A 22,277-nucleotide genomic window follows, 5' to 3' on the forward strand; every position below is an offset into this window, starting at 1 on the left:
GGAATATACAGAGGCAGCGAGGCAGAGAAAGAATAAGCTAAAAGACAGGACTGAAAGCTGCAAGCAGCCACTGAAAAAGGGAACAAATACTGACAGACAAAAGACAGAACTGAAAGCTGCAAGCAGCCACTAAAGACAGGAGACACAGACCAGCTAAGAACTACACAAGGAATGACAAACAAGGAACAAGACTAAGAAACAAACAACCCTAAACTAAGCTACACACAGACTAACTAGAAACAAACAAGAATCACAGGCAAGAACCCAACTAAACAGAAGTGCAGCAAGCACCAACAAACCAGGGCCTAAGGCGATGCAAAGGCAAAGCAGAAGGGTTTCAAAATGGCTAATAAGCCCAGCAGCAGAAGAGGCTCACTGCAGCAATCACCAGGAAACTACGGGTGCTGTGTAGGTTCAAACAAGACAAGCACGCCTGGCAGCCTGGAAGATCTGGACCGGACTGGGCTGAAATCTGGAACGGGTGACAATAACCAGACAGTTCATTGCAGCCACCAGGTCTGGCCACCAGGTGGCGAGAAGAAGGAGAGCACGAAACATGGGCACAACCGTGACAATAATCACAGCTTTTGAAATGCATGAAGTTGAGCATCATAATTTTATCATAAAATGATCATTCAGTCCAAAAGTGAAGAAGCTTCCATGGTCACTGCAGAAATCACACATTTACCACACTTACAATGCCTGACATGAATATCATTATATGTCCAAACGGCATAACATCATATCAGATAGATTAGTTCTATGGGAATATACTACAATGCAATGTGTTTTTTTCAAATATATCATGAACTGAAAGCACTTGCCAATGTTTTCTAATTATTTCTACTGTCTTCAGAGATAGATTAGTATATTTTAATATAGATGATACAGTAAACTCAGTGGGAACTGACCACAACCGCCTCAATCTGAAGTGATTCAAGTAGTTCAAATGGTTTTAAATGAGCATCTTTTATTGTCATTAGCATTTTCATTTGATCTCACTTATATTATCAAACTAGTAAAGGGCCAACAAAACAGACATCATGTTACAAGAATCAGGTGCTTCACAATCAGAGTTACTGTTTATAAGTACAAAGATTTTTATAAACATTAATTAGGTTGAAACCTGGGAGCATTTAATATGTGGGAACATGCTCCTTTTATTTTGTGCAATGCAGTGGTAAATTTTGAAATGCAATTGAATTTTATTTTTATTTCTATTTTCAAAGAGAGGTATTGAATAATGAGGGAAGAGCTTCCTTCATGAAGAAGTTCTGTCCAGAGTTGTGCCAACATTTTCCAGTTCTGTTGTATTTCTTCTTCAAGTCTGGTTATAAACGGCATTTTTGTTTTGGTTTCTTTTGGAATCTTTGTCTTCCGCCTGTTTGTGTATAGATGAGTGTGATTTTATTAGGCAGACACCACCAATACAACACTATTAGCCACCAAGTTCGTACAAAGTTAATTATGTTCAGTGGGAAATAAATCTGTTGGCTGTCTGCTATATGAATATTCCATCACTGTTTCATTATTGCTACCAAGTATTACATATTCGGGTCATTTGCTTTAAACTTTCATTGTTTTAATTTGTTTATCCAGACCTTGCATGCACATGGCTTGTTAAACCCAAAGGCAAAACCTAACGGTGGTTAAACAATTTGAATTAAACTGTGTTATGCTGTAGAAATTGTTTACTTTTGCAAAATGTGTATGGATGCTTATTCTGGTGTGTGCATTTGATAATGTTTGAACAACTGTCTATACTTACGGCTATGATTTCTGAACATGAAGCATTAGACAGACTTTTAAATGGCCAGTTGGGTATATATGCTAATCTCAACTTTGTTAAATGTTTCAGACTTATCCATCTACTTGCTCCCATGATGTTCCTGAATTATATTATTCTGGCTCGCTGTATTTCCAAATGTAAGCCTCACTGAACCCAAGTTTCCTTGAGTTAATGGACCCAATTCTATATATGGTGCCTAGAATCTAGGTGCATCTGATAGAGACACCTAAGCTAATTAAGATGCAGTATATAAAATACACCTAGGTAGTTGGATGCGCCTAAATTAACGTGTATAAATTTACGCCAGTGAAAAGGTGGTGTAAATGCGTGCGCCTAAAACTATATGAATTGGCACAAATTCTGCAGCCACGCACGTAGATGTGATTAATAAACTCGGCATGCCCACACTCTGCCCATAACCGTGCTTCCTTTTTGGCTGCGCATGTTGAAATTTACACATGCTGCTTTACAGAATACACCTAGCACAGCACGTGTGTAAATTCCAATTACGGCAAATTAGTTTTGATAATTGGTTATTATTGGCCAATTATCAGGACTAAGTGGCTCGTAAATAATTGAGGTGCACTCATATATTTAGGAGCACGTACGAATCTACATGCGCACCTCCATGAACCATACACAGAATCCTGGGGAATGTGGGATATGTCACATATTTAAAAATCCTTTATTCTCCACCGTTTAAGGCACTGCCTATCCAGCAAGTTTGGTCCAGTGAAGACTAACTCAAAATAACCTGTCCCTTAGCTGGGCTCTAGTATTACCATATTGAAAACGCAACCATAACATGCCTCTGTGGTTCTGTTCCACTAGGCTTTCTTGAAAGGATTATATAACCTTTGGGAACAAAAACACGCACTTATTACAATTCCTCATGTACAGCCAGAAAACAACCTTTTAGGGTGGATAATGTTCGCAATGAGCTCCTTTTAGTATTCACCAGATAGAAGAGAGAAAGAGTTTTCAGTTTTGGCATAATATAAGTCATCACAAGAACAAAATATAAGAAAACCAATGGACTGCATTAGGGGCTTATAGCCCATATAGTTATGTTTCAAAAAAATGAGAGATCTGCATGAAACAAAATATTTATTTTTCTTATTTGGACTTATAAAATCACTTGTCCCTGAAACATGCTCAAAACAGAATAATCCATTGGTGTATCTAAAATGTCGACGTCTACAAAAGAGATGAAGATGTGATTTCATGTGCCCCAAAGAAAGGAGAGTTTAATTTTACTTCCATGAGGAACCAGGACAGTGTATTGTATAGAACAATGTAGAAAAAAATAAAAACAATATACAGAGTTTCTTTCTTTCTTTCTTTATTGATTGCATTTGTATCCCACATTTTCCCACCATATGGCAGGTTCAATGTGACTTACATATTGCTAAAAAGGCGGTTACAAAATGTAGATTTGTAGAAGTTTAGTACACAGTTCATTTTTTTCTAGCAAAAAAGGTGCTGGTACTCAGTACCCCCAAGTACCCCCTCAAAAAAAGCCCTGCTAGTACATAATAATGTTATGGTATAAGCCAATTGTCAGAATTCAGAGTTATTCATTTTATCAATATAAAAATGCAGCTTTTAAAAGATGTATTGAAACTGCATTTCAATACCTTCTTTCCCCCTTTCCTTGGGAACTTCTGATAGCAGGACTAGTCAATTACAAACACTTAACAGAGACAAAGGGGTACTGTGCTTCAAAGAGAAATAAAACTCTCTCTGCCCTCCCACCTAAAAAGACTGAACAAAAGCATGACTAAGGTGGATACTTGAAGAACCACATAGACATCTCCACCAGCAGACAGATAGTCTGGAAAAGGCATAACTCCAGCTATTGATAACAAAGACTTCAGAGGGGAAACCATAAACAAGACATGTGCTTGTCAAACCATTTGGTAGTTACCTCAGATATGTATACCTGCCCCCTCCCATCAGCTTTCAGACATAAAGGAAGGACTTATAATGTGTATCTGCTCCAGAGACTGAGCAGGAAGCCTTTTCACATCAAAAGACCATTTGTCAGCAAGATCCAGACAGCAAGTCTTGTGATGTCATAAGACATGAGACCAAGATACCACAATGCTTTGCAAATGCCCAAGGGTCGTGTGCAAACCAGGACAGAGATACACATGGCATGTCTTCCTGCAGCTTGCAAGAGTATAAAAGATAGAAGCTGTTCCAGACAAGCAGATGCTTCCCTTCAACTGCAACACAGATTCTTCTGTTCCTGGGACCTGTAGCCCACCTGCCTGCTATGAGGACCTCTTCTGCAAACATATGCTTACCTCATGCTGTTCATACTATGTAACAAGGACTTGTAAGTAACATAACTTTTGATCTAGACCTGCTACTTTACTTTACTTAAGCACAGATTATCTGTAAAGATCTCTTTAAAAACCTACCTCTCGTGTACAATTGTATATTAAATCAACCTTTTTGAAGCTAAAAATACGGTCTCTTTGTGTTCTGAGTATATGGTATCTTTTATATAATATACTTAATATATTGCAATTATCACCTTTGGTGATTGGTGGAGAAATTAATATCCTAAAACTTATAAATACAGCGCCTGCTCTTAAATTATAAACAGTAGCGAGTGCTCTAGAGCTCTTTCTCCCAAGTAAATCATTTCTTGTAACAATACAAATAAAAATACAGTTCAATCCCCTGCCCCAATCTACATCAAATATGGAGCACTGAGACTTTTCAGCACACAGTTAACAAAGCAAACAGCAAAACTATACAGACACCCCCTTCCCATCCCCTCCCAAACCCAAAGTGTACAGTTTATTACTACTGTTTCTACCAACTACATTCATTTTTGTGCTGTTTTAGTGCTTTTCAATTTCATTCTATGATATAAGAAGATTTCAGATTAAAAAAAAAACCACCCTGTCAAATAATTAAAAAAAACAACAACTTTTATCCCCCACTTTTAAGGCAACTGGAACAGGTTTCGATTTGTTACAGATGGACCTGCATAGGCAGTCCATGCTGCTATTGGTTTGGGAGCACCAATATGGCGGCGAGCTTCACTTCCACAAATGGGGGAGGGTGAATTGTGCAGAGGATGGAGCGGGAACTGCAATGCCAAAGTTGAAGCCCCTTCTCAAACTCCCTCCCCCCGCCCTCCTTGTTCCATTGCCCCTCCCACCCTGGCGCTCGCTCAATCACAAAGAGAGCAGAAGGAGGAGAGAGAGAGAGAGAGAGCGCGCGGTTGCTGTACTGACGGCTGAATTTGACCCGTTGGGGACACCGTAGAGCCTCGTGGTTTCACATTCAGCCAGTGCAGCAGACTGGTAGGATCCGGCAAGGGAGCTTAGGATCCGGCGTTCAGCACTTGTCCTCTTGCTCCTGCATTTGTGTAGAGCATCGGGGAAGGAGAGAAAGGAGAGGTAAGAGCAGGAGCATGCTTAGGGGTGGAGGGAGAGGGGGAGGAAGAAAAGGGCAGGCTGAGAAAGGGATGAGGGAAAGCTGGAGGTGGCATGGGTGGGTGAAACATGTGAATGCAGTACAGTGGCAGAATTTGGGGGAATCCACGGGGGGGGGGAGGAGGAGGTAGCAGGATGTACCGAGGAGGGATGTATTGGCAGCATTCACAAAGAGCAGTGGGGGAGACTGTGTGTGTTAGGGTGGGTTTGGGACAGCTATGATGATGGGAGTGCTCTCTAGCATTGGGGAAGGAGGGAAAGCAGAGGTAATGAGCAAGAGAGGGCGGGAGCATGCTCAGGGCTGGAGGGAGAGGGGGGGATGAAAAGGGCAGGCTGAGAAAGGGAGTAAACACTGAAAGTGTGGATGAGGGAAAGCTGGAGGTGGCATGGGTGGGTGAAACATGTGAGTGCAGTACAGTGGCAGAATTTGGGGGAATCCACGTGGGGGGAGGAGGAGGTGGCTGGATGCACCGAGGAGGGATGTATTGGCAGCATTCACAAAGAGCAGTGGGGAGACTGTGGGGCTCATTATCAAAGCAACCTATGGAACTTTGTAAGTCTAAGTGCTTTGAAAATATGCCTCTGTGTGTGTTAGGGGGGGTTTGAGAGAGCTATGATGATGGGAGTGCTCTCTAGCATTGGGGAAGGAGGGAAAGCAGAGGTAATGAGCAAGAGAGGGCGGGAGCATGCTCAGGGCTGGAGGGAGGGGGGGGGATGAAAAGGGCAGGCTGAGAAAGGGATGAGGGAAAGCTGGAGGTGGCATGGGTGGGTGAAACATGTGAATGCAGTACAGTGGCAGAATTTGGGGGAATCCACGGGGGGGGGGAGGAGGAGGTAGCAGGATGTACCGAGGAGGGATGTATTGGCAGCATTCACAAAGAGCAGTGGGGGAGACTGTGTGTGTTAGGGTGGGTTTGGGACAGCTATGATGATGGGAGTGCTCTCTAGCATTGGGGAAGGAGGGAAAGCAGAGGTAATGAGCAAGAGAGGGCGGGAGCATGCTCAGGGCTGGAGGGAGAGGGGGGGATGAAAAGGGCAGGCTGAGAAAGGGAGTAAACACTGAAAGTGTGGATGAGGGAAAGCTGGAGGTGGCATGGGTGGGTGAAACATGTGAGTGCAGTACAGTGGCAGAATTTGGGGGAATCCACGTGGGGGGAGGAGGAGGTGGCTGGATGCACCGAGGAGGGATGTATTGGCAGCATTCACAAAGAGCAGTGGGGAGACTGTGGGGCTCATTATCAAAGCAACCTATGGAACTTTGTAAGTCTAAGTGCTTTGAAAATATGCCTCTGTGTGTGTTAGGGGGGGTTTGAGAGAGCTATGATGATGGGAGTGCTCTCTAGCATTGGGGAAGGAGGGAAAGCAGAGGTAATGAGCAAGAGAGGGCGGGAGCATGCTCAGGGCTGGAGGGAGGGGGGGGGGATGAAAAGGGCAGGCTGAGAAAGGGATGAGGGAAAGCTGGAGGTGGCATGGGTGGGTGAAACATGTGAATGCAGTACAGTGGCAGAATTTGGGGGAATCCACGGGGGGGGGGGGGGAGGAGGTGGCTGGATGCACCGAGGAGGGATGTATTGGCAGCATTCACAAAGAGCTGTGGGGAGACTGTGAGTTAGAGTGGGTTTGGGTCGTCTATGATGCTGTGAGTACTGGGAAGGTTGAGAGAACTGTGGAGTGGGGGCCCACTCCCCACTACGCACTCCATCACAGTTCTTTCAACCTCCCCAGTACTCACAGCATCATAGATGACCCAAACCAATTAGTTCTCTTTCTGAAATCCATCTTCCCCCCAGCTCTCGCAATATACCTATTTGAGAGAGCTATGAAAGTGTATGTGCTGGGGGCAAGATGGATTTCAGAAAGCGAACTAATGTATGTAATGGGGTAGATATGAGAGAGAGAGCTCTCTGTATTTTTACTGGGGGTGGGGGGGGGGAGGGTCAGATTGTTAGGTATGGTACTGGGAAGAATGAAGAAAGAACCGGCAGAGGAGGTGGGGTTGCTGGAATGAAGGAAAAGAGAAATAAAGCCTGGAGACAGAAAACTGATGGGGAGGGGTTCATACTGGAGGCTGAGAATGCTGAGTTGGGAGATAGCTTAGGTGGAGTCAGTCCTGGAGCATAGAAGAGCCAGGTGTTTGTTTGTTTATTTATTTATTTATTGCATTTCCCACATTATCCCACCTATTTGTAGGCTCAATATTTGTTGGGGGAATTCTCCACAAAACATAGGTAAAATGTGCACAGTTATAACCTCAAAACAAAGACATGAGGGAGGAAATATGTCAGGAGCCTGAATTTAATGCATTCTGAGCACCTTGTTTCAGATGCAGGAGGTAATATGTCAACAGAATAAATCCACCTGGAATTTAATGCATTCTGAGCACCTCTGTCTGTTCCTAAGTGTGATTCTGGTTTGTGTTTCAGATGCTGGTGACGTTTGAGGACATCACTGTCTCTTTCTCCCAGGAGGAGTGGGAGTATTTAGATGAAGGGCAGAAGGAGCTTTACAGGGAGGTGATGAAGGTGAATTATGAGAGTCTGATGTCTCTAGGTAAGGATTTCCTGTTTTTCCCCTTGTTAAAATACCTTCTTTGGCAGAGTGACTGGCAGCGGGTGAGTTTCAGTGGTGGAAACCCAAGTGACTGATAATGAGTGATTGTGAGATAACCCACTCTATGTAGAATGCAAGCAAGCAAGAGGGAATCAAATCAGCAAGACAACAGAGAAAGTCCAGTGGACCATGGGTGAACCTGAGGGAGGATATGAGGTAGGAAGTTGAGGTATGCTGGGCTTATGGGCGGATGGGGGCTGGAGGAGAAGGGAGAGAGAAGGAGACCCCCCTCCCCCCAGATGTTTGTTTGTGTGCTTGCTGCCTGGCGCCATCAATAACCAGCTCGCAAAATTCAGTAAAATTTAACAACCGGCTCAAGCACACCACTGGGAACACCCAAATTCCACCTCTAGCACACCCCCAGGGCCGGTCTTAGTAAGTGTGGGGCCCTGAGCAGACCACTTTGATGGGGCCCCATCCTAGCTCCACCCCACCGAGCTCCAGGGCTCCAGGGACCTCCCTCCAGGTCCCCCTCCCTCCCAGCTTCAAGGACCCTCTCTCCTCCAAGGCCCCCCTCCGTCCCTCCCTCCCAGCTCCAAGGCTTCCCTCCGAGCTCCAGTTCCCCTCCCTCCGAATTTTAAAAGTCATCTTACCTCGTCGGGTTACAGCGGCAGGCAGCAGCAGTGAAAAGCGTGTGAGCTCGGCGCTTCAGGAGCCTTCTTTTCTGTCAGCTCTGGTCACGTCCTCATTTCCTGTTTCCAGGAGGGCAGGACCAAAGCTGAGAGGGGGAAGGGAAGTCTCCTGAAGCGCTGAGCAGCTTGAACGCTTTTCATTGCTGCCGCCATAACCCAGACGAGGTAACTTAGATGACTTTTAAAATTCAGAGGGAGGGGGACTGGAACTCGGGCGGTCGGGGCGGAGTTCAAGCACACTTGAGCGCGAGGCCCTATGCGGTCGCCTCGCCCAAAGACCGGCCCTGCACACCCCCTTGAGATTTGGACACGCTGCAGACAAACAGCGTAGGAAAACGTCTGAACAATAGGTTTCGGAAATACTGATTTGGATGTTTTTGTGAGAAAACTGTCCAATGCTCTTTGTCACTTTTTAGACATTTTTGTCTTTCGAAAATGAGCCCAGAGTGCCTTTAAATGGTTCCATGTTCAGAGTCTTGAATCATCTCTATTTAGGGCATAATTCACATAAAAACAATAAAAAATTAAAAACAAGACTTGCACTGAGACATAAATCTAAGCTTCCTAGGTAAAAAATAGTAATTAATCAAAATAAAATGACAGCATTGTTGTCTAATTTTTTCGGTATATTAAAAGCAAGAAGCCAGCAAAAGAATCGGTTGGGCCGCTGGATGACCGAGGGGTAAAAGGGGCGATCAAGGAAGACAAAGACGTAGCGGAGAGATTGAATGAATTCTTTGCTTCGGTCTTCACCGAAGAAGATTTGGGTGGGATACCGGTGTCGGAAATGGTATTTCAAGCGGACGAGTCGGAGAAACTTACTGACTTCACGGTAAACCTGGAGGACGTGATGGGGCAGTTCAGCAAACTGAAGAGTAGCAAATCTCCTGGACTGGATGGTATTCATCCTAGAGTACTGATAGAACTGAAAAATGAGCTTGTGGAGCTACTGTTAGTGATATGCAGTTTATCCTTAAAATCGAGCGTGGTCACCAAAGAATCTCGAAAAGTTGGCCAGGAAGTGGACGGCAGATATACAGAAACAGATTAGTATAGACGTATTAAGGAGCAGCTTGAGGCAGATCAGGGGACGGATTAGTAGCGCGGAATTGAGGGAATGCCAAGGAAGAAGTATTTACAGGGCATACACTTCATTGTCAAGATTATATCAAATGGGTAGGGCGGAATCATCAGCTTGTGGTAGGTGTGGAGATCCCAATCATAACTATTATCATGCTATGTGGGCTTGTGCAGCGATATCCGCTTACTGGGAACAAATAGCGAAGTTCTTAGGCGAAATCCTGGGGCGGAGGGTGACATTGACACCGGAAACGGCCCTTTTGGGGGTCGATTTACTGAAGGGGAAAGGTACCGTTAGTCATAACCTGCTAATCTTTAAAGCATGTCTCGTGGGAAAAAAATGCATTTTAGTTAACTGGATACATTTAGAGGCACCATCGTTTTGGCAATGGCGCAACAGGTGGCATGCGTTGCTACTAATGGAGCTGCGAGATTCATATTATAAACCCAAAACACAGCGTAAATTCTACTTAATATGGGAATCATATATCAATGCTTTAGCCCCTAGGGCCCGAAGTTCCATCCTTAATCGACTGAGCTTGGACCCAGCGAAATTAGCTACAGGTTTTAGATAGTGAATAGGTCAATTTCCCTGGGCTATTGGAGATATGTAGCTGCCTGGAAGGGGGGTGGACAAAGGGGGGAGGGAGGTTACAGGGGGGAGGAATATTAGAGGGGTAAGGAAGGGCAGAAGGGGGGTTGCGGGGAGGGATATAGAGGTATGGATAAAAGAGAAATAGCTGGGAGTAGAGAGGGAGGAAGCTAAAGAGAAAAGTGATGGCTACCTCTATGTTGTGATTACAAGTTGTTCATTTGTTTCCTGATGTATCTTGAACATAGCGTATGAATATTGTATTGTCTGTGATAGGTCATCAATAAAATTGTTTAAAACTAAAATCGAGCGTGGTACCAGAAGATTGGAGGGTGGCCAATGTAACACCGATTTTTTAAAAACGTTCCAGGGGAGATCCGGGAAATTATAGACCGGTGAGTCTGACGTCGGTGCCGGGGAAAATGGTAGAGGTTATTATTAAAAGCAAAATTACAGAGCACATCCGAGGACATGGATTACTGAGACCGAGTCAGCACAGCTTTTGTGTGGGGAAATCTTGCCTGACCAATTTACTTCAATTCTTTGAAGGAGTAAAGAAACATGTGGACAAAGGGGAACCGGTTGATATTGTGTATCTGGATTTTCAAAAGGCGTTTGACAAGGTACCTCATGAAAGGCTACAGAGGAAATTGGAGGGTCATGGGATAGGAGGAAATGTCCTATTGTGGATTAAAAACTGGCTGAAGGGCAGTATTCACAATGGAGAAGGGTAGTTAGTGGGGTTCCTCAGGGGTCTGTGCTAGGACCGCTGCTTTTTAATGTATTTATAAATGATTTAGAGATGGGAGTAACTATCGAGGTAATTAAATTTGCTGATGACACAAAGTTATTCAAAGTCGCTAACTCGCAACAGGATTGTGAAAAATTACAGAAGGATCTTACAAGACTGGGAGACTAGGCAGCTAAATGGCAGATGACGTTTAATGTGAGCAAGTGCAAGGTGATGTATGTGGGAAAAAAGAACCCGAATTATAGCTACGTCATGCAAGGTTCCACGTTAGGAGTTACGGACCAAGAAAGGGATCTGGGTGTCGTTGTCGATAATACACCGAAACCTTCTGCTCAGTGTGCTGCTGCGGCTAGGAAAGCGAATAGACTGTTGGATATTATTAGGAAAAGTATGGAAAACAGGTGTGAGGATGTTATAATGCCGTTATATCGCTCCATGGTGTGACCGCACCTTGAGTATTGTGTTCAATTTTGGTCGCCGCATCTCAAGAAAGATATAGTAGAATTGGAAAAGGTGCAGCGAAGGGCGACTAAAATGATAGCGGGGATGGGACGACTTCCCTATGAAGAAAGACTAAGGAGGCTAGGGCTTTTCAACTTGGAGAAGAAACGGCTGAGGGGAGACATGATAGAGGCATATAAAATAATGAGTGGAGTGGAACAGGTGGATGTAAAGCATCTGTTCACGCTTTCCAAAAATACTAGGACTAGGGGGCATGTGATGAAACTACAGTGTGGTAAATTTAAAACAAATCGGAGAAAATGTTTCTTCACCCAACGCGTAATTAAACTCTGGAATTCGTTGCCAGAGAACGTGGTGAAGGCGGTTAGCTTGGCAGAGTTTAAAAAGGGGTTAGATTGTTTCCTAAAGGACAAATCCATAAACCGCTACTAAATGGACTTGGGAAAATCCACAATCCCAGGAATAACATGTATAGAATGTTTGTATGTTTGGGAAGTTTGCCAGGTGCCCTTGGCCTGGATTGGCCGCTGTCGTGGACAGGATGCTGGGCTCGATGGATCCTTGGTCTTTTCCCAGTGTGGCATTAGTTATGTACTTATGTAATTTAAAACCAGGATGAAAATTGCACCAAAAAAATGCTAAAGTGGCTGTCGGAGATAAACCAACATAGATATGTAATGCCAGGCTCGTCCCAACAAAATCGCTAAAAAATGGGATAAAAAAACTCTTTAAAAATATATAATTTAAAAAGTAGAATCAGCATCAAAACGGGACACACACCGTACAAACCAGCCCAGCACCGGCCTTGGTTGAAGGTTGAGGAAGGTGTGTGATGATTTTCTCGCGTTCCTGGGTGGTAGGTGTATCACGTCTGACATGTAGGCAGGGGCATCTCCGTGAATGATTTTATGAACTAGGGTACATATTTTGAACGTGATGCGTTCTTTAAGTGGGAGCCAGTGTAGCTTTACTCTTAGGGGTTTAGCACTTTCGTATTTTGTTTTACCAAATATGAGTCTGGCTGCAGTGTTCTGGGCTGTCTGAAGTTTCTTGATTATTTGTTCTTTGCATCCAGCATAGAGTGCATTGCAGTAGTCCAGATGGCTGAGTACCATTGATTGTACCAGGTTGCGGAGGACGTTTCTTGGGAAGAAAGGTCTTAATCTTTTTAATTTCCACAGTGAGTAGATCATCTTCTTTGTTGTGTTTTTCGCATGGTTTTCAAGTGTTAGGTGTTTATCAATGGTAACTCCAAGGATTTTTAGGGTGTTTGAAATTGGAAGATTCAGTTTTGGTGTGTTAATGGTGGTGAATTTGTTCGTGTTGTGTGGAGAGGTGAGTATAAGTCATTGAGTTTTTTCTGCATTAAGTTTCAACTGAAATGCATCTGCCCATGAGTGCATGATATGTAGACTTTGGTTGATGTCATTAGAAATTTCCTTTAAATCTTGTTTAAATGGGATGTACTACTACTACTTAACATTTCTAGAGCGCTACTAGGGTTACGCAGCGCTGTACAAATTAACAATAAGGACGGTCCCTGCTCGGAAGAGCTTACAATCTAAAGGACGAAATGTCAAGTTGGGGTAGATAAGTTTTCTGAGAGGAGGTGTAGATCGTTACGTCGTCTGCGTATATGTATGGATTCAGGTTTTGGTTTGATAGTAGTTTGGCCAAGGGTATCATCATTAAGTTGAATAAAGTCGGTGAGAGGGGGGTTCCCTGTGGTACTCCGCATTCAGGTATCCATGGGGCTGATGTGGTCAAATTAGATGTCACTTGGTATTGTTTTGTTTTGTTCTTGCCAGTTGCGATCGTTTGTTTGAATTTTGTCATTAGAATTACTAGTACTGTTTCAGTGCTGTGGTTAGACCGAAATCCTGACTGGGGATCATGTAATATTGAGAATTTGTTTAGTTTGTAAGTTGTTTGGTTACTATCCCTTCCGTTGTTTTGGTTATTAAGGGAATGGATGCTACGGGTCTGTGGTTGGTTAGTTCACTAGCGCTTTTCTTTGCGTCTTTGGGTTTGGGGGTGAGAAGAATGTTTCCTTTCTCCTTCGGGAAGAGTCCATTTTGTAACATATAGTTGAAGTGGTTCGTTAGATCTGTTATGAATTGTTGAGGTGCAAATGACATTAGGTTGTTTGGGCATATGTCTAATTTGCAGTGAGATTTGGCAAATCTTTTGAGCGTTTGAGAGATGGAATCTTCCGATAATATCTCGAAGTTGGTCCAGGTTCTGTCTGCTGGGTATGCACCAGGGTCTGGGTCTAGACAGTCGAGGAGTTCGGCGTAGTCGATGGTGCTGACAGGTATTTTTAGTCGTAGTTGTACGATTTTCTCATTGAAGTATTTCGCGAGATTGTCTGCTTCTGGTGTATCTTTGTTGTTGGTTGTGACTGGTGTGATATCTAATAGCTTGTTCACGAGTTGGAAGAATTTGTGTGTGTCCTTGTAATTTGGTCCAATTACAGTTTTGTAATATAGTCTTTTGGTTTGTCTTATGGTATATTTATATTTTCTTTGAAGTTGTTTCCAGGCGTTGAGTGTAAGGTCATCTTTCTTTTTATACCACGCTCGTTCTAATCTTTTAACTTGTGTTTTTAGTTTTTTCAGTTCTTCATTGAACCATGGTGTTGAGCTCTTTCTGTGTGTGGTTCTGGTTTGACTTGGGGCAATGTTGTCTAGTATTGATCTACATCTATCGTCCCACTCTGGTAGGAATTGGATTGTGTCTGTCTTTATTGTCCATCTGTTGTGGTATATCTGTTGCCAGAATGTTACCGGGTCTATTTTACCTCTCGTGGAGTAGGTTTTTCGTTCTTGTTTGTTAATTGAATCTTTTGCCATTGGAGGGAGATGTGTGCTTTGTAGTGGTCTGACCACGGGGCTGGTGTCCATTTTGTGTTTATTAGTGTGAGGTTGGAGTCAGGATCGAATTTGTGTGATATGATATCTAGTGTGTGTCCTTTATTGTGAGTTGGTTGCATGTTAGGTCCGTGAAGATCCCATAATTGTTGGAACTTTTTACATTCTTGGGTGTTTATTGAGGTAAGTTCTTTGAGGTGTAAATTGATATCTCCAATTATGATAAGGTTTGAGGTGGAGACACAAGTGTTCGAGATGAAGTCCATGAAGTGTGTTTGGGTATCTTGCCAGTTTCCTGGCGGTCTGTAGAGTATGATTGCGTTGAGGTGTTCTTGCAGGTTTGGGTGATTGATTCTGACCGAGGCGATTTCGAGTTGTGGCAGAATGGATTCAGCTATGGTTGAAATGGTGAACTCGGATTTGTATATTATAGCTAATCCTCCTCCTTTTTTCCCGTTCCTTGTCCAGTGGGTGATTTTGTATCCTGGTGGGCATAAAACTAAAATTATTGGGTCTTTAAAGTTGTGGATCCAGGTTTCAGTGATGAATAGGAGGTCGAGATTGTCTGTGGTGATCCAGTCTGTTATGGTCTCTGTTTTGTTTACTACCGATCTGGCGTTTACGTATCCCATTTAGATTGAGTAATAAGGTTTGGTTTGGGACATGGATGTGTTGATTTTTATTAATTGCCTGTTTTCTTGGTGTCTAGTTTTATTGTGACCTTTGTTACCTTTCTGTTGGTTGTTTCCGTATGTATTTGTTTTTCCTTTTAGTTGGTTGTTGCTCTTTTGGTCTGGTGAGTTGTGGATGAGTTGTTTGTAGGGTTTGTGTGCTGTGGGTTGAATGCTGTTTATGTTGGGAGTGGTCCATGCGTGGTAAATTAGTGGTAGGAAGTAGATTATCATGAGCAGTTTGTTGGTGTTCATCTTGGCTATGGTTCGTGTTGTTTGGTTGTGCTTAAGGGTATTGGTGAATATGAATTTGTTTAAGCATCAAGCAGTATTAGCATTAGGCATTGCCAACATCAGCAGTGTGAACATTAAGCCGTGATTAAATGTAGTTTCAGGTGGTGTACACACTTATCAGTCTTAGCCTCAAGCGGTATCAACATTAAGCATTGTCCGTGTCGGGCTGTTTCAATACCAGGTGGTATCAGCATTAAGCTATATCGTTATTAAGCAGTATCGGTCTGGGTTAGCATTAAATGGTTAGGTCTGTAAACATTTGAACATTCAAGGAAGTCTTTCAACATGTTACAAGATATATATAAAGCTTTTAAAGTCTGTGAGTGTTTAAGCTTTTAACGGAGTTCTATCAACATGTTGTGAGCATATAAGCATTTGAAGCGTGTGGTGGGGATTTTAAATCATTTAAGAAGTGTCTGCGACAAGCAGTAACATCGCTTGGCAGTGACAATATTAAGCTATATCCGTATTAAGCAGTGACAATATTTAAAGACATTGAATAGATTAAGTCCTGTAAAGCTTTTAAAGGTAATCTTTCAACTTATTGCAAGGTATATATAAAACGTTTATATTCTATAGAGCATCTACGCATTTGAAGGAAGACCTTCACATTTGGGCGTATGGTGGAAATTTCTGAGACATTTAAAGAGTCTTCATGCTGCAGACTACTTAGCTGGTTTCCACGCTGTGATCACGCTTTACTGATAAGGAATTAGCCAATTGCCACAAAGTGTGCATGTGAACACAAGAGGAGAGGAGGATACAATGTAGGAAATTGCCATTTATGTATACATAAAAAAAAAAAAACAATATTACAGGAAAATCCATATATGATCACAAGTTAGTTTAGGAGAAATCACATGATTTTTACTGGTTGCGCCTACACCTAAGTCCGATGTCTCTCGTATTCCAGCCCCTAGGGCTGAAGTGTCCTCTCCTCCTAGGGGGAAGGGACCGAGAGTGACTGTACAGTGCATATCAGCCTCTCACTGCCTAACACATACATTTCCCTGATTAAAGTTGTGGCACCATATCTTCATTTTCCTCTTTTAGTTCTGCGGGGCTTTAATATTGGAATAGATCCTTCTGTGGATAGGAAGGGTGGAGGGGCCTTGTTGATCTTAGAACCCCTCGGGGCCTTCAGTACTTATGAGTGATCAGCTGCGGTTGCTCATGAAACACCTGAAGCGTCTTGCACATTCAGTTGTTCTCGAACTTTGTTTCCTTGGGTTTGAGATTGAGGCCTAATCGTCAGCTGCATAAGGCATTTTTTTTATATGGAAAGAATATTTTGATGTGTTGGAGACAGGCTGCTTGGAGGAATGAACTTGTCAACCTAACGAAGATGAAGAGACTGGATGTCTTTTCAACAAATTTGTCCCCAGTGTGGGATCGTTTGCCACACCGTTCTCATAGCTACTTGCTGAACCAATAACTTGAAGTATGGACTTTAGGGAAGGTTTTGGTCTGTTGTTATTGCAGATCTTGCAGTGAATGTGTGTGTGGGGGGGAAGAGGGGGGGGAACGAAACTTGAAAAATTACCACGCTATACTGTTATGTCTCTTCTTACAGATATTGTTGTTCTTGCCATTGTGTAGTTCTAATGAAGATATTACAAAATAAATATCAACTTGAATATGATCATATATTCTACCTGCATCTCTGGTAATGATCAGCAGTGGGGGGGGGGGGGGGGGACAGATTTATGAAGAGTTATTGTATTACTGAACTGGTGTAATTGTTCTACAATATTCTACAATGCTCTTTTATATATTTTTATTTTTTTTTTAGAAAAAGATGATCCCAGAAACAGTAATACAAAGACACATGACTGGAAGCTCATTGAGAAGTCTAAAGGGGAAAAGATGTTATCAGAAAGAGAGAAAGAGGAGACTCCTTCCTGCTCTGACTGGGGAAAAAAGGGAAAAAATCAAAATAAACAAAAGCATTCAACAGGAGGATCAGATCTGTGTGAAAACAGTACCAGTGATATCATACAGACAGGGGAAAAGCAGACAAACCAGATGAGAGAGCAAAGGTGTTTCTGTGATATTTGTGAGATATTCCGCAGCAACCATTTAACTCTGAAATCACATCCTAGATCTGATACAGAAAATAGACCATCTACATGTACGAACTATGCGAAAAACGTCCGTCAAAAGAGAGAACTAAAAGAACAACAGAAAAAGTGCATAAAAGAGACACTTTCTACATCTGAGTGTGGGAAAGATTTCAGTAGGAAGGAAGAGCTGGTGTATACAAGTAAAGAATATGGGAATAGCTTTACCAATGGAGAAAACATTACAAAACACCAGAAAAACAACACTGATGAGAGATTATCTTCATATCCTGATTGTGACAAAAGCTTCAATCAGAAAGAAAACTTCATAAGAAATGCAAAATTCCATGTAGGAGAGACACTAGTTTCCAGTACTGAATGTGATAAAAGCTTCACTGCCACAGGGAAACTCACCATCCACCAGAGAATCCATTCAGGATTAAAACGATTTCTATGCACTGACTGTGGCAAAAGCTTTAGGTTGAAGTATAACATGTTGATGCACCAGAGAATCCACACAAGAGTGAAGCCTTTTGCATGTTCTGAGTGTGATAAACGTTTCACTGACAGGGGAACATTCCAAAGGCACTGTAGAATCCACACGGGACAGAAACCTTTTCACTGCACTGAGTGTAATAAAAGCTTCAGTCTGAAGGCAACCTTCACAATACACCAGAGAATCCACACAGGAATGAAATCCTTTAACTGTGCCGAGTGTAATAAAAGCTTCACTCAGAAGGCACGTCTTACAAGACACCAGAAAGTCCACACCAGAATAAAACCGTTTAACTGTACTGAGTGTAATAAAAGCTTCAGGCAGAAGAAAAACCTCACAGTACACCAGAGAATCCACGCAGGAATCAAACCTTTTCACTGCACTGAGTGTAATAAAAGCTTCAGTCGGAAGGTAAACCTCACAACACACCAGAGAAGCCACACAGGAATGAAACCCTTTAACTGTACTGAGTGTAATAAAAGGTTCAGTCTGAAGGTAAACCTCACAACACATCAGAGAATCCACACAGGAATGAAACCCTTTAACTGCATTGAGTGTAATAAAAGCTTCAGTCTGAAGGCAACCCTCACAACACACCAGAGAATCCACACAGGAATGAAACCCTTTAACTGTACTGAGTGTAATAAAAGCTTCAGTCAGACGGCACACCTCAAAACACACCAGAGAATCCACACAGGGATGAAACCCTTTAACTGCATTGAGTGTAATAAAAGCTTCAGTCTGAAGGCAACCCTCAAAACACACCAGAGAATCCACACAGGGATGAAACCTTTTCACTGCACTGAGTGTAATAAAAGCTTCAGGCAGAAGGCAAACCTCACAGTACACCAGAGAATCCACACAGGAATCAAACCTTTTCACTGCACTGAGTGTAATAAAAGCTTCAGTCAGAAGGCAACCCTCAAAATACACCAGAGACTCCACACAGGAATGAAACCCTTTAACTGTACTGAGTGTAATAAAAGCTTCAGTCAGACGGCACACCTCAAAACACACCAGAGAATCCACACAGGGATGAAACCCTTTAACTGCATTGAATGTAATAAAAGCTTCAGTCTCACAAGACACCAGGGAGTCCACATAGGAATGATACCATTTAACTGTACTAAGTGTAGTAAAAGCTTCAGTCAGAAGGCAACCCTCAAAAAACACCAGAGAATCCACACAGGAATGAAACCCTTTAACTGTAGTGAGTGTAATAAAAGCTTCAGTCGGAAGGGACACCTGACACAACACCAGAGAACCCACACAGGACTGAAACCCTTTCACTGCACTGATTGTAATAAAAGCTTCAGTCAGAACGGACACCTCACAATACACCGGAGAATGCACATAGGAATGAAACCCTTTAACTAGTGAGTGTAATAAAAGGTTCAGTCGGAAGGGACACCTCACACAACACCAGAGAAGCCACATGGGAATGAAACCATTTACATGTTCCAAGTGTGGTAAAGCTTTAGTGAGAAGGGAACACTCAGAAGGCACCGGCGAATCCACACAGGACTAAAACCCTTTCACTGCACTGAGTGTAATAAAAGCTTCAGTCAGAAGGTAAGCCTCACAATACACCAGAGAATCCACACAGGAATGAAACCTTTTAATTGTTCTGAGTGTAATAAAAGCTTCAGTCGGAAGGCATACCTCACCGCACACCAGAGAATCCACACAGGACTAAAACCCTTTCACTGCACTGAGTGTAATAAAAGCTTCAGTCAGACGGCACACCTCAAAACACACCAGAGAATCCACACAGGAATGAAACCTTTTTAATTGTTCTGAGTGTAATAAAAGCTTCAGTCGGAAGGCATACCTCACCGCACACCAGAGAATTCACACAGGAGTAAAACCATTTAACTGTACTGAGTGTAATAAAAGCTTCAGTCAGAAGGCATTCCTCATATTACACCAGAGAATCCACACAGGAATGAAACCCTTTAACTGTACTGAGTGTATTAAAAGCTTCAGTCAGACGGCACACCTCAAAACACACCAGAGAATTCATTCAGGAGGTAAAACCTTTTCTAGGGCTAAGAAAACAGCAGTCTAGCCTCAAGGGCCAAGACGGTGACACAAAACCAGGAGAGATGAAGAAATCTATATAAAGATGAATTTATTCAACCAACAATGCCCGACAGGCCTTGTTTCATCCACTCTCAGGGGCTGCATATAAAGAAATACAATCATATTAACAGTACGTATATTAATACATAATAAAATAATAAAAGAATGAGTTAAAACATGAATAAAATCCATATAAATAAAAATATAAACATACAAATACATCTAAGCCATAACATACAGCAACACACCAGAGAATCCACACAGGACTGAAACCTTTTCACTGTACTGAGTATAATAAAGCTTCAGTCAGAAGGAAAACCTCACAATACACCTTAGAATCCACACAGGAATGAAACCCTTTACCTGTAGTGAGTGTAATAAAAGCTTCAATGAGAAGGGAAACCTCACAAAACACCAGAGAATCCACACAGGAATGAAACCATTTAACTGTACTGAGTGTAATAAAAGCTTCAGGCAGAAACCTCACAATACACCAGCGTCAGCCCAGAATCTGCCACTGATAGTGCTCTGAAGGGGAAAATCATGTTGAAAAGCATTAACACAGATCCAGATTATTCAATGTCACTGTGATCCCCAGGCAAGGATTGTGGAGTGAGTAACACAGTCAGACAGACCCTGAGGTAAACTTTTTTGCCGAAACACAGTGCTGTGTTCGGTCTCTTGAAGAATAAAAGCTTTATTTTTCTCAGTCGTCCTGCTGTTATCCTTATGGAAGAGCCTTGCTGGTTACACTACTCATTTCCTGTGTGACTTACATTGTAACAATAAACTAACAATTTACAGAACAGTAACCAGTAATTTCTGTGTCTCACATTGTATATGTATGGTTACATTTTGTATGAAACAATGGGGATGAACAGGAGGAGTAAACAATTGCAGCGGGGTTTGACCAACAGTGGCAGTAAAACTAGGAAAGAACCAATCCTTTAAGGTTTATATTATTGACAGAGAAAGCAAAATGTAATTATACTTATCTGATTGTCAAGTGCAGGGTAAAGAATCTGAAAATCGGTTAAAATAATTTTGATACTTTACACTAAGTTTTCTGATATTCTAACTCCTATTTTGAAACTTTACTGTGTTTTTGAACCATTTCATAAAGTTCAGGCAGTTAATTGAAAATTTATGCCGGGGTTTACTAAGCCACACTAGCACCCACTAGTCTGTTGGCAATGTCTCACGGAAGCCGCTAGCGTGGCATGGAGGGGCATAATCAAACGTGGCGCCCAAGTTTTCCTGGGGCTGTCCTCGCAGGACGGCTCCGTGAAGGGGCGGGGAAACCCGTATTATCGAAACAAGATGGGCGTCCATCTTTCGTTTCGATAATACGGTCTGGGACGCCCAAATCTCAACATTTAGGTTGACCTTAGAGATGGTTGTCGACGGTTTTTGGCGATAATGGAAACCGAGGACGCCCATCTCAAAAATGACCAAATCCAAGCCCTTTGGTTGTGGGAGGAGCCAGAATTCGTAGTGCACTGGTCCCCCTCACATGCCAGGACACCAACCGGGCACCCTATGGGGCACTGCAGTGGACTTCACAAATTGCTCCCAGGTACATAATTCCCTTACCATGTGTGCTGATCCCCCAACACCCCCCCCCCCAAAAAAAAAACCCACTACCCCAACTGTACACTACCATAGCCTTAAGGGGTGAAGGGGGGCACCTACATGTGGGTACAATGGGTTTTGGGTGTGTTTTGGAAGGCTCACATTTACCACCACAAGTGTATCAGGTAGGGGGGATGGGCCTGGGTCCGCCTGCCTGAAGTGCACTGCACCCACTAAAAACTGCACCAGGGACCCGCATACTGTTGTGATGGAGCTGAGTATGACATTTGAGGCTGGGGAAAAAAAAATAGGTTTTTTTTTAGCGTGGGAGGGGGTTGGTGACCACTGGGGGAGTAAGGGGAGGTCATCCCTGATTCCCTCCGGTGGTCATCTGGTCAGTTTGGGCACCTTTTTGAGGCTTGGTCGCAAGAAAAAATGGACCAAGTAAAGTTGGCCAAATGCTGATCAGGGACACCCTTCTTTTTTCCATTATCGGCCAAGGACGCCCATCTCTTCATCACGCCCCAGTTCCACCTTTGCTACAGTGCCGACACGCCCCCGTGAACTTTGGTCGGCCCCGCGACGGAAAGTAGTTGAGGGCGCCCAAAATCGGCTTTCGATTATGCCGATTTGGGCAACTTTAGGAGAAGGATGCCCACCTCCCAATCAAGGTCAGGTATACACAAGAAGTAGTACATATGAGTTTATCTTGTTGGGCAGACTAGATGGACCGTGCAGGTCTTTTTCTGCCGTCATCTACTATGTTACTGTGTATGTTTAATTTTAGTACTAGGGGGGGCTTGCAGGTCTCCTTTCAGCCTACAGCGCATGCACCCAAAATCCCACCATTTATGGACTTTC

The 22,277-nt window shown here is 43.0% G+C and overlaps 2 protein-coding genes across 2 annotated transcripts in view; both read left to right on the top strand.

Annotated features, from left to right (window-relative positions):
- LOC115477517 overlaps positions 1 to 22,277 on the top strand; it is an 881,049-nt gene that overhangs the window by 403,038 nt on the left and 455,734 nt on the right.
- LOC115463133 (oocyte zinc finger protein XlCOF6-like) lies at positions 7,761 to 19,460 on the top strand (the record flags this gene model as incomplete). The annotated part of the gene is made up of 3 exons (XM_030193369.1): positions 7,761 to 7,794; positions 16,999 to 19,021; positions 19,271 to 19,460. Coding segments are annotated over exons 1-3 (2,247 nt in total), but the record flags the coding sequence as incomplete, so codon positions are not given.

The sequence above is a fragment of the Microcaecilia unicolor genome, chromosome 1 (assembly GCF_901765095.1).
Source record: "Microcaecilia unicolor chromosome 1, aMicUni1.1, whole genome shotgun sequence".
Taxonomy (NCBI): domain Eukaryota; kingdom Metazoa; phylum Chordata; class Amphibia; order Gymnophiona; family Siphonopidae; genus Microcaecilia; species Microcaecilia unicolor.